Source organism: Salvia splendens, chromosome 6 (assembly GCF_004379255.2).
Source record: "Salvia splendens isolate huo1 chromosome 6, SspV2, whole genome shotgun sequence".
In the NCBI taxonomy this organism is placed as follows: domain Eukaryota; kingdom Viridiplantae; phylum Streptophyta; class Magnoliopsida; order Lamiales; family Lamiaceae; genus Salvia; species Salvia splendens.
In genome coordinates, this window is record NC_056037.1 from 35,943,063 (window position 1) to 35,955,951 (window position 12,889).

General features: G+C 34.1%; 1 protein-coding gene across 1 annotated transcript; it reads right to left on the minus strand.

The window, feature by feature from the left end:
* Positions 1-6,169: 6,169 nt before the first annotated feature.
* On the minus strand, positions 6,170-12,850 carry LOC121807199 (coilin-like). Its single transcript, XM_042207416.1, is given in 19 exon segments — positions 6,170-6,464; positions 6,466-6,709; positions 6,782-6,829; positions 6,929-7,094; positions 7,216-7,308; positions 7,310-7,363; positions 7,450-7,521; positions 7,634-7,828; positions 8,385-8,416; positions 8,923-9,304; positions 9,393-9,458; positions 9,525-9,590; positions 9,674-9,717; positions 9,720-9,774; positions 10,175-10,244; positions 11,195-11,350; positions 11,497-11,769; positions 11,890-11,954; positions 12,568-12,850. Coding segments are annotated over 19 exon segments (2,337 nt in total). The 5' UTR covers positions 12,763-12,850; the 3' UTR covers positions 6,170-6,403.
* Positions 12,851-12,889: the final 39 nt, after the last annotated feature.

Sequence of the window (12,889 nt, forward strand, 5' to 3'; positions counted from 1 at the left end):
ACCGTTTCTTCAATGGAGTATGTAATTTTCTAGTTTATGTATTTAATGAATCCAACAAAATAAATACTCTAAGAGAATACCTTGAGTGTTTTCACTTTTTTTTGTTAGAATCATAAATACCCTATATAATTTTTGTATTCAAAATTGCATATAAGTAACGTGCATGGGGAACTGTTGGAATTTGCATAGTGGTCCCTATAACTATTGTTGGAGCTGTGGATGCAAACAATGTCGGATTGAAGGGTCGACCGATGTCATCGCTGGCCCGGCCCGGCCTTTTTGATTTGTCCTTCATCCCACACTATAATAACTTCACTCTAATCTTTCGAGGTTATAGTTTTGTTTTATTTTAGGGAGTCTCATTCTCTAACTATAATTAATACCCTCAATTATGTTTTCTCATGTTTTTCTTCTATGTTACTAATTCTGTATTAAAATCTATCTCGTCCACTTCTAAAAATCTATCTTTATGCTCCGAAAGTGCTTGATATTTTCTATTTACCGAATGTTTTTGCCTATGTAACTATAGTAGAAAAATATATTAATATAGGTACTACTGTTAATTTACTATTTGTTTCAATAAAAATGTCTGAGGGTGGTATTTGGATATGAAATGATAAAGTAATAAATTATGGAGTAATAGAAAATCGTAAACAAAAACAAATAATGTGGCCTTCACATTCATGAATTCCTATTTTTATCATTGGACCAATTATTCTTATACATGTATTAAGTTTTTTGTATGTTCAGTTCCTTTCAAGAATCAGTATATATATGCGTAGCAATATTTTAACAACCCAAGAAAAGTATTGTAGCGGGACAAACATTAAAGATTCGGTTATCACATTAAATACAAGAAACTGTCTTATTTTTGTAAACATTTCTCATTTATGTAAAACGATCGTTCAAAGATATAGTATACAAATATATTTTAGAGAGAATACTAGGTATTATGAATTGACACATCTTGCATTGGAAAATGACTTCATGCTAAAATCAAACTACGAAGCAAAATGGATATAAAATTATTTTAACAACAAAGTTCAAACTACTATTTTTAATAATTTTAAATTGTTTAAGCTGTTCGTTTAGCTCGGGTGGTGTTGTTACTTGTTGGTTAGATTGTTAAAACTTGAGTTTCACTTTTTTTTATTGGTATTGCTTGAATGTTTTGCCACAAACTTTTGCTCATCAGTTTTTTTGGCTCAATACAAAAATGAAACTTGGAAGTAAGGATAAGTTTGACTTGGAAGTCTAAAATGACACTTAATGAACCCTAATTGCTAATTCAGCATGAAATCTTAATAGATATATTATATAACTACGATTTCACTACTTGACACTAATGAATCATGTATCTAGCTAGTTAAGTAGTTTGATTTATCAAGTAATATAATATTAGTATCAATTTAATATCTTTCTTAAAAAACATATAAAAAAAACACTACTCAATTTACATTTGTATTGATTGATATTATCCTTTAGGGGTAAATTCAATGTGAACACTATAATGATATACCTATAGTTGCACTACCACAGCTGTCCAACAACAAGACTAATTAAGGCTTGGGTGGCTCATTATAAATAAAGGGAATGAATGGTTACATTACATAAATGTGTGATAACGATGATGCAATATTTGATGTTATTGTGTTTGTTCACAACGTAAGCATCTGTCATATTATATACATACTCCTACATTGTCACATAAATTAAAGACTTACCCAACTCCCCCATCAATAATCCTTTGCAACCATCATCAATTGCTTCATAATTACTTTACATGCTCAACAATTATTAATTACAAAAATTAATGAACTTCATGCTTGGGCTCTATAGTTTATTTAGTGCATGAAGCTTTCCAAATTATAATGGTGCCAATGCATGAGATTGACGACTATGGGTTAAAATTGAACGACGAGAGGAATGAGTTTTCTTTTACTTTAAAAATTGTAGTTTCAGAAATTAAGTATGAAAAAATACATACTATCTTATCTTCTATAAAAGTTCAAAAAACATTTTATCGATCAAAATGCATTGATCCAAACAATCCCAACTCATTCGAATTTTTATTATTATAGAGAAAGATTTATCGTACAAAATATAGGTAATTAACAACCGAATCTTTAATGTTTGTTCTTTCTTGAGTGATGATATTACTACGTTTCTTATTTCTTCGAAGACACTTAACACATACTGGTACAAGAACAATAGGTCATATAATAAAAGTAGTAATTAGTGAATGTCGTTACGATTATATTATTTCATCTTGTCATATCCGAAATTAAAAGTTTTATATAATTTTTTTGCTATTTTGTGTGAGTGAACGTTACACTCTACACTAAATTATTATATTCATATTTTATTATAAAAAATTGATATATAAAAATTAAACCTACAAAGATAAAACACAAACACGGAAAATCGGTAAACACAAATAGTCAAATGGGACAATATATTTCAGGCAGATTGAGTTTAATTTAATAAATAACCATATATATTTTAAGTTTTATAACTACTGCTTGACTGAATAGATGGACTCATAGGCAATTACATGAGTTATATAAAATTTGTCTTTAACATATGAATGTTGGTGTAACCTCGTTACAAAATTAATCATGGAACTGGTTTAGACTCTAGAGATAATCAAAGAAATTTGGCTTGACCTTCAATTGAACTTTTTTTTTTTAGTTCAATTGACCTTCAATTGAACTTGTGGATATAGTATTGACAATAAGATTTGGGACATAACAAAAGTGCCAAATATAATTCAATTTATGTAATAGGGCCCACTATATGGGCTGGGACCAAACATTTGAACACTCTTATATTGAAACTAGTAGTAGTAATAATAATTGCATGGGTGTGTCTTCATAAAAGAATTGCATGTGTGTATTCTCAAATAACAATAAATAGTGGTAACAAATTTGAATGGACTCTCAATCGAACATTTATTTATCATTTATGTAGTCATAAATATCGAAACAATTATAGATGCACATACACTACTCAAATTTGGAAAGTTACTGCAACTCCTCATGTGACATATTCATATTCAAGATTATTGATTTGATATAACAAGTTAATATATTGTGTAGATTTTATAATTATGTTTTGAGCTTATAAAGATATTCATATTATTGTCAAAACTAGAAAACCAAACTGAGCTATCCAAGTGAATAAAAGATGTGTATGCATATGTAGAATTGATTAGTTCATAGGAGTAGTATTTACTTGGATATTTTGGCAAGAAAAATAAAAAATTAAATAAAATTGTATTGTTATTCAGATTGATTTAGTTAAACGGTTTTACTCTATGTTAGATTCTAATTTGAAACACTGTTCAAACTTAGTCATTTGTAGAACAGTATTCAACTGATTTTATGAAAAAAATATCTTACAACAATGGAGAGTTGCATTCTGTCCTAAAACAATAAACTAGAGTGTATATTATTGGAAGAAATAATTCGAATGTATTGAAGCGTGTCAAGGGCTAGTTATTTATCTTAATTTTCTAAAAAGCAACAAAAATAAATGAATTTCAAAACAAAAAGGAATTATAGTCCCAAAATAAGTAAATGAAATAAAAGAGAAACTAAAGGGCTTTCATCACATTTCTTGCTTTTTCAGTTATAAATTCTTTGTTGTAACATGCTATTAGCGGGTTATTAAAAAAACTTTTCATAACTAAATCCAACACGAGACATTTATCTTTATTCATTTTTTATATAGTATTTTCCATTTTATCGTATAGTATACTTTTTCTTAAATCCAAAATTATTGAATAATGAAAAAAATATCAAATTAAAGTTACTTTTCTAACCAAAGTTTGATTAAATATACTGTATTTTTTTTTTACAATTTGCCCTGAGAAATAAGGAGGGTTTTCATTTAATATAGTATGTGATCAAAATTGTTAAAGAAGAAAGTCGACTCGCATGAAGAGTTCAGGCAAACCCAGAGTGTTTGGGCTTTTACTATTTTATGAGCCCAAAATATATTTTCGGGTTAGCTTGGACAACCGGGCTAGGCCCATTAACAATTTCAAATTTCAATCACTATATGATAACGAGGTTTTGATTATAATCGGAAAAGCTGTAGTAATAAACCGTTACAAATTTCAGATTATCATTTTTTATCGTACATGAATATGATTTTAGGTTAGGTTAGCTAGCAATTTTATTAGTGTATCATTTTTCTAAAATGATTGTGAAAAAGAAGTATGCCAAGTAGCATGGACTGGACAGAAAGAGTAATTTTTTATAGTGAAATATGAGTAAAATACATGATATGATAATTCGTTAACTAAATGGACTATTTAGAAACAACGAGATTACAATTAAAATTGGAAGCAACTCTCAACCAAGTCGTTTATTACTTGATGAACACAAAATGTATGTTCGGAAATTGATGCTTCTACCCTCTTACTCTAATCGAATCGATGAATTACTTATACGTATGAAAGGCTGGAGAGTATGGATCTAAAATTCTATATATATAAGACATCTATTTATATTTGTTTCCATCGTACATATATCAATCAAGTAATTATTTCAATAATAGATATAGGATCGTAATTTCTTATCGATTTACAAACTACTACTATATGTATAGAAATATTACACGGTGAATCTCTTGAGGTGGTGCGATGGAATACCTCCGATCCTCCATCTCCGTTTAAGGAACTATCCCTATCCCGATCCTGGTGCAGATAAGCTCGACTCTCGTGGAGCATTTGTTATTCAAATTCCTTCAACTTTATTTGTCTGGACTGGGAAGCACTGCCCTTCGATGATGTCAGATAATGTCAGGGAAACTACCTCAGGAAGAGTTCCCAGGGCCCAGTTATTACTATAAAAGAAGGTGAAGAGACATATGAATTTTGGGATGCCTTCACTTACAAGAAGGTGAGTGTGATTCACTTTCTTCATATGTAACAAGGAGTCCGTCCACCCACCATGCAGTAAGAATATCTTGACAGGAGTGGCATGTCCAGCCCCTCTTTCTGATTGTTCACTCTCACCATCACGATCATCACCATTCAGCTTGGTGGAATCTTTTTCGTCTTTTCATGTCAGTAAAACGAAGTCCAGTTCCATTTCACCGTCTCTCTTACCTTCAACATCTAATCATGCAAGTTCATGTACCTCTTCCCATTCATCGTCTGATTTGTCTGACCTATCACATGTATGTGTCTGCTAAACCATCACTGAATGGACTTGAATACAGTGACTTTGATCCTAGAAAGAGTCCCCTTTCACAGGGAAATAGTAGTTCAGGAGATACACATAGAATCCCTTTTCTTTTTGGACTTACTTGCCGCAGCAGCTCCAAGGAGTTTGGCGATGGCATCCCAAAGCTGGCCAAGCTGTTGCCCATTCTGCTTGTGAGATGAAATTTGATTATCTTGTTTGAAATTTTGAAAAGAATGTACAGGAAATATTATTATTTTTAAGAAATAGGATAGGTGTACAAGAAATGTGTTCAAATTTGCTCTACATTGTCAGCGCCAAAGGTGGTGTTGCTTTTCCCAATTACATCAATGCTGTAGTTCAGTTTGTACCTTTTCCCAGTCCTCATTATTGACTCAAATCTATATTTGGTTCGTGTGAGATACAACTATTATTTACATCAATATTGATGTTGGTGAAGTAAAAAAGGGGAAAAAAGCATTTCTCCAATAGTTTAAACCTCTAAAAGCATCTCCAAGGGGAAGGGTAAATGGAGAGATAAAGAGAAATAACTACCATATTTACCTCTTTTTCATAAAATTTCATGCTCCAAAGGAAAGGGTATTGAGGAGGTATTATACCTTCTTTCATTTTGAGAAGGTATCTTTACCTCTTCTTGATAAAAAATGTAAAAAATTAGTTACTATTTTGTTTACTTTTCCAATTTACCTTCTTTCCTAGGAGTCCATTACTTTTCAAGAAGGTATAATAATTTTTTGAGAAGGTAAATGAGAAATATACATTCTCAATATGTCTTTTCTCCTTGGAGATGCTCTTTATACTCACAGTCTCACACTAAGGAGTTGATATATGAGAAACTTTACTCAACTCCATGACTGTTTGTAATTTTGACCATATTTAAATCTTTATCAATTGGTTTGTGTGTTTTACAAAGACATTCATTTGGATATGGTAACACAAAATACTAGTACAAAATATTAGAAAGGGAAACCGTCAAGCTAGTAGTAAACCATCGAACCATGTAAAAGTTGAATTAGCTTTAGCTTCCTAGCAAAATAAAGATATTGAAATAGATGGCCATTTTACACGGATTGAGAATGCCATACGCTGCTATCACACAAGCAAAAAACCTCACAAACTAGCCAACAAGTTTCATTGCTTCACACAAGCAAAAAAACCTCACAAATCAAGTTTCTTTTAGTTCCAGTCGTTCATGTATACCGCTTTGACCTCAGCATAGCCATTGTTGGACCAAGTGCGCGGCCTCTCAGCTTTGTACGACCATGATTTACTGCCTACATTCTGCTTCCCCCAACTATTTTCCTGTGACGGCTGTTGTTTCTTGCCCCAGTTACTTCCAGGTGATGGTTGCATCTTCTTCGCATTCTTCCCCCAACTATTGTCACTAGAGATTACCACCTTCTTGGGGGTACTGCCCCAACCATTTTCCTTGGATAGTTGCTCCTTTTTGGCACATAGAGCCTCACTCAATTGGTCCCACACACTCCCACCAATTTCTACAACAATTTGAATATTATTGAGTTGCTGGAATTTATCAAAACAAAAAACCTTATATATAGTGCACTTACCTCCACTAGGCTGCTGTGTCTCTTTACCATGGTCTGATTCTCGAGTATCTGCAGATGGTGGGTTATTTAGGATGACGATTACCTATTTGAGCTTTTTATTATCAGTTTGGTTTTTTGCACTTCTTTGAATTGCACTGAACATCATACCTGGGCTGGGTTCAGAAGCTGGTTCGCCACTGCTGCCAGGCAATGCTGTCTTCAGAGCATTTATATTACTTGTAGATGCTTCATTCACACGTGTAACGTCTTTATTTCCTGGTTTTGATCCTCCATTGGTGAGGACACGTACATCAATAAGTGCTGAAAAATCAATCTGCAAGAGATGGATCACAGTGAAAACAGTCAGAAGATGTAGATGGTCTATGGCGACTCGGCGTACGTCTCTGTGAAGGTATATGATAAAAGGGCTTACTCTACATGTATACACTGCTTACCTCCAAAGACCCATCTTCTCTATAGAGAGAGTTATCAAGTTCGGTGGCATCACCCTCATCATCTTCCTCAGAAACGAGTGGATATTCTAGTACCCGGCAGTAACATCATTTGCTGGGACTCTGCATTGTACCAAGATACTTTTCCAACCTATATAATAGAAAATGTCTCACAACCATTTTATTGAGGTCACTGAACAAGAGGAAAAAAACACTTCAACCATATTTGAATGATACCCTATGCGCAGAAAGCTCAGGCGTCCATGTTGATGACAATTCCAGAACTCGATAAGCAATGAGATCTCCTTTCTACATAAAATAAAAGGACAAATGATTTCTACCGTGAAGAATATTGAGAAATTTAAACCATACTCTAAGGAATAATTACTATTAATGATCTTAGATGAAATCAAGGAACAACCTTAGGCGCGCCAGGAAGGGGATGAAGCTTATCAAAGTTGATTCTCTCATTTGGTTGTTTCTTTTTTTCTTTAGTCAGTGCTTCAGAATCTTCTTTGTTTGTTCCGTAATCGTTTCTAGGCGTGAATCCACGGTTTTCCTTCCCCCACTGTTGGCCTTTCTTCTTGCTAGTAATTCCATTCCAATTAAAGGTTTTCTATTGAAAAAACGACATCACAAGGAAATGTGTCAGCAGTTTGTATGAAAAAGAAACACAGAGAAAGAACAAAATCATGGATAAATGGTTCGCATGGACAAACAAACATCCATCAATAATTCAACAAAACCTTGAGCTGAACTTTTTCTTCCACACCTTTATTAAAAGGCTAAAATAAAAGGTAAATTTTCTTATACCTCCTTGTTTCAAATCTGATGAATCACATATTGGTTGGTAAAAATTGTGATTGCCGAAAAATTACATAGTGAGTGCCGAAAAATTACATACTTAGGCAGCTTAAATAAGAAAGTTAATTTCCATGATGACTAACATCCTCCCTTGCATACACGAGTCTCACTCATGTGCCACGGGTTGCATCCCTCGAGTCCAGGCTACCCCTAAAGGAAACCCAAGGCGAGCATATTGATTGCATGATCCCATACAAACATATGTTCTGAAGTAATAATATTTCATGATAATGATCCTAAAACTCAGGTGCAGGGATAAAATGATGAAAATATTGTTCAACCAACAGCAAATACATAACAAAAATTACCAGAGGTGCATGATCTTGCTGCACAGCTTCCTCTGCATCAACATAAAGAATTTCACATGTAAGATGTGCGGTAGAAAATAAAGTTTCACTGTGTATTATGTAAATCCAAGTGCAGAATAGAAGATATCATTCCAATCTGTGAAGACAGAACAGGGAGGGAGAAATTGTTGGAAAATCAATTTATGAACAGTGGGATCGGAGAAATAACTTAATTTTGCTTTCAATAGCATATTGCACAGATTAACAAAGTTGATGATGCATAATGTAGGGCGTAATTCATTCCGGAACAGGAACAAAGCAGATTGGGCTTCTCAACTTGAAAAATATTAAACTTAATAAGAACTGTGACAAGAGAGAAGAAAACTAATGAATGCTAGACCTATTAGGAAAAAAAATTAGAAGGCTGGAAAACATTGTTGATAACATGATTCATATTATTGAGTTATAACTCTCTCGTTCACCTAGTCAGAAGAACCGAGTTTTATAATGTTATCACAACCTTAATCCAAATAAATTGCTGGCAGATAGAATGCAGTACCTTCTTCCAAAGGTTCAAAGCGGATATGTCCAGGCCTTATTTCGATGGGAGCAAATTCATTCTCCTCCATACAATTATAATTTGATGGCTTTGATGCATCACAGTTTTGATTTATACATTCTTGTATGGATGGACTACTCTGATCTGGTTGCTCATGCATACTGTGGCTTGGCTGCTCTAATGTGCCACTCATTTGGGTCAGCTGCCCATGTTTATCGTAATTTTGATTTTTCTGCTTGTGTGCATCACCATTTTGATTTTTCTGCTTGCGTTCATCACCATTTTGTTTTCGAAGTTCCAGACAGTCATCATTTCGGCTATTTTGTTTATGCTTCTTTCCCTTAACAACCCTGTTGTCTTGGGAAAATAGCTTCCAGTGTAGCTGCACAGACAACTTATAGGTCAGTATAAAATGACAATCAGAGGCAACCAGAATAGGCTTGAACTCCAAGCAAAGAAGGTAAACTCACTAGTCCTTTTGGCTGACCATCATCTTTGTTCCTTTCACCCTCAGCTTGGTATTTTTTCCACTTTTGCTGTTAAACTGAAGCACTCAGTTTTCAATTTAATCGCAGAACATAATAAGAAATTAAAGCACTAACCTGTCCATTCGATTGGCCATTCCTTTTTCTTCTGTCAGCTTTAGCTTGGTCCTCTTTCCAGTTTCGCTGCAAAATGAAGTGAGTCTGGCTTTAGATTACTGGCACTGGAAAAGTCTTGATAGAAAATACACATATATCCAGTAGCTTACTAGACCCTCTGATTCACAAGTGGCATTTTGCTTCTGAATTTTGCCATTTCACGCAACCAAATTCTTTTTTTATACGCCCGCCGAGCACTTCTACTTGGAACCTGCAAATAATCAGGGGCATACTAATTCCAGGACGACTCACAGGGAAAAGTTTGAGAAAGGAGCATATAGTGCAATTAAGGAAAATATTTTACAAAACTGAATCATGTAGCGAAAAAAATTGATAGTGATATCTCACATCCACAATAGACCAAATCGGAATTTGACGTCAACCAAAGGATTACTGGAAGCATATACTGCCGAAAAGTGGAACTTCATGAAAACTGCAAAGCTTCTTATTTAGAACACAATTCTTAGTATTTACTAAAACACAAAATTGAAGTGCTACTACATAGTTATATACGGAGTACTTAAATTAGAAAAACCAATTGAAAAAACAGAATAAAGGGCAATTCACAGCTTACAAGACCAATATGATCCATTGAAAAATAGAGGAATCACCTTTTTTGTTTCCTTAGGGGGGATTTCGGCATCGTCGATCTTGTTGTCTATTTCTTGAACAACAACAATTCTGCATGTGTAGCAAAGAATATATAGAATAAAGAGGTGTTTGATCATTCAAAAAGTTAAAAGAAATGCATTAATCAAATATGTACATGAATGTCTAAAAAGAAAGGACTAAGCAGAACGTCTAAGTCAAAGAGTTTAAGGATTTTCTTTTCAGTAAAATTTGAGATTGGAGTCTTATTTGTTATTTTCCAGACCTGTAATATACTTGCATGGTTGACTCAACCCCTTTTCGAAGTTTAACTTCCTTCTAATTTAACAAAATTTTGTTTCACATCAAGAAAAATATTAGTGGCCATGAGATATTTTAATATTCTAATCGGAAAGACAACAAATACAAGCTAATAAGTATTTTAACACATGCCATGTTCTCTTTTTTCATCAAAGAAATAGCATAGCACAAACGAAGGGATTGTAAAATATACTCCTCAGTCCTCCCTCCTCATATACAAACTTGTTATATATATCTGCATCTATGCTGGAAAGTGTACCTTCTTTTTATAATAATATAAATTTTCTCCATATTTTCAAATATACTAATACTGTAGAACAACAACTTAGCTCAAGCTCTGTCACAACCATGTTAGTTGTTCAAAGATACACTAGCTCTCTCATCACTATCTTAATGTATTTGTCTATTCATTTAGAGCCAAAATAAACTAATTAATACTTCATGCAGCCGTAGGCTCAATCACTTACAGGTATAAGTATTGAAAAAATATTATTTACTTAGCAAATGGAATATCACATTGGTTCCAAAAAAAAAGTAAACTAGACATGTCAGTGCAGTAGGGAATTTGTAACTTTCTACCCTGTCATTTGTTCGATTATTGACTTCAAAGTAGGTTTTCCTAATACAGAATAATTTTGGACTTGTACTTTGATTATAAGAAAAAAATATGACGGTGGGAGAAAGTAAAATTTCTAGAAATGATTTATTTCTAATAAGCATACCTCTCCTCGCCAGGCCCCACCACATTGTCCTCATCACTATGCTTAGCAGGGTTATCTTTGTTTTCCACATTATCTCGAGCTACAGAAGCATCTTTTTTTTCTTTACAAACATCACTGGAAGCATTTCCAGTAACCACAGAACGTTGTTTCTTCTCCCTAAGAACAGTGGTATAAAAACAGTGTGTGTAACAGTGTAAGCATAAAAATATGAGGTAGGTTCAATAGATCACGCAAGGGGGCCTGTAAGCATAAATATATGAGGTAGATTTAAGTAGATCAAACAAAGAGGGAGGACCACATACTTATTGCCTTCTAGCCTCTCGGCTGCTTTTCTTTTGCGATTTTTCTTTCTTGAATTTTCAGCTGCAGAATCTTCAACTACGTCCAACAAGACTTCGTCATCATCTTCAGACTCGTCACTTTCATAACCACCTTTTTCTTTCTCAAACTCTCCATTTGCTAAAAGCAAGACGCCAGCGTCTACGGGTCGCTTCTCCAGAGCTTTCAATTTCTGAACATCATTAGCAGCAGCATTGTTTCCTTCTATTGACAAAATGTCCTTCCTTTTCCGCACACTGTACTCCCAATGAAAAACTTAAAATGTTAATATATCATTTTCCACTCCAAATGCAAAACTTAAAATGATAAGCCATGTTCTGTTGTGCTCAGTACTAGTAATAATCTTTTTTACTAACCTGATAATCTCATCATCTTTTAAAATTCTGGTAGATACAAACGGTGGTAAGGCAAAGCCAGATATCTGCCAGAGTTTCAGAAGCAAAACAAAATTGGAGTGAAAAATAGTAGCACAAAATAAAATACGAAAACAACAATTCCCAACTTCTCATATCTCATCAGCAAATCAATAAAAAACAATAACACTACTAAAGTATTTGTTTTCACTTCCAATTCAATAATCGCCAAAGTAGCAACGACAGCAATTCCTTGAACCCAGCACCGACTTTTGCAAAGAACTAGTATTCCATAAGCATCAACTCTTTTAAATATCTTTCAAAAGCTACTCAAATAGCTGTCTCGAAACACCAAAATGAGAAAGAAAGAAACATACAGTGAAAATGAGGATCATAATTCATAAAACATCCAGACCATAGTAACTCAGGAGATAAAATATCTTCTCAAAAGAAGCAAAAATCATGAATCCAAATGCTCAATAACTACATTAAGCTACTCTTCCATCCATAATATCCCAAAAAAATGCATGATTTCAGAAGCAACTAGCTAGAATGAGAAGCAAAAAAAGAAGCACATTTGATCAAAAGCAGTCGATTTTTGAAGGCAGAGCAAAACCCAAAACATGCTGGCATCAAAAGAAACGATCTTTCTAAGGCTCAAAGAAATCGAGAGGTCCGTACGGAGAGGACGATGCCGTGGGGGCAGGATTGGTGGAGTCGGAAAGCGTGGAGGAGATGGGAGGCGAGGTCGGAAACGGCGTCGTGGCGGTGGGGGTCCAGCAGAACCCAGCTGCGGCTCAAACCCTCCAATTTCTGGGTGTCGCTCAAAATGTCGTCATCTTTGAATACCACTCGGATTCTCTTGCTCAACTCCATCACCCATGCAAGATTTCCCCCAATTCCCGCACACTGTTTGCTGTCAAGGTCTAGTTTAGAGAGAGTGATGAGTGTCACTGTAATGCCACAATAGGTCTTTACAAAGGTCCAACTAATACTTTACAGT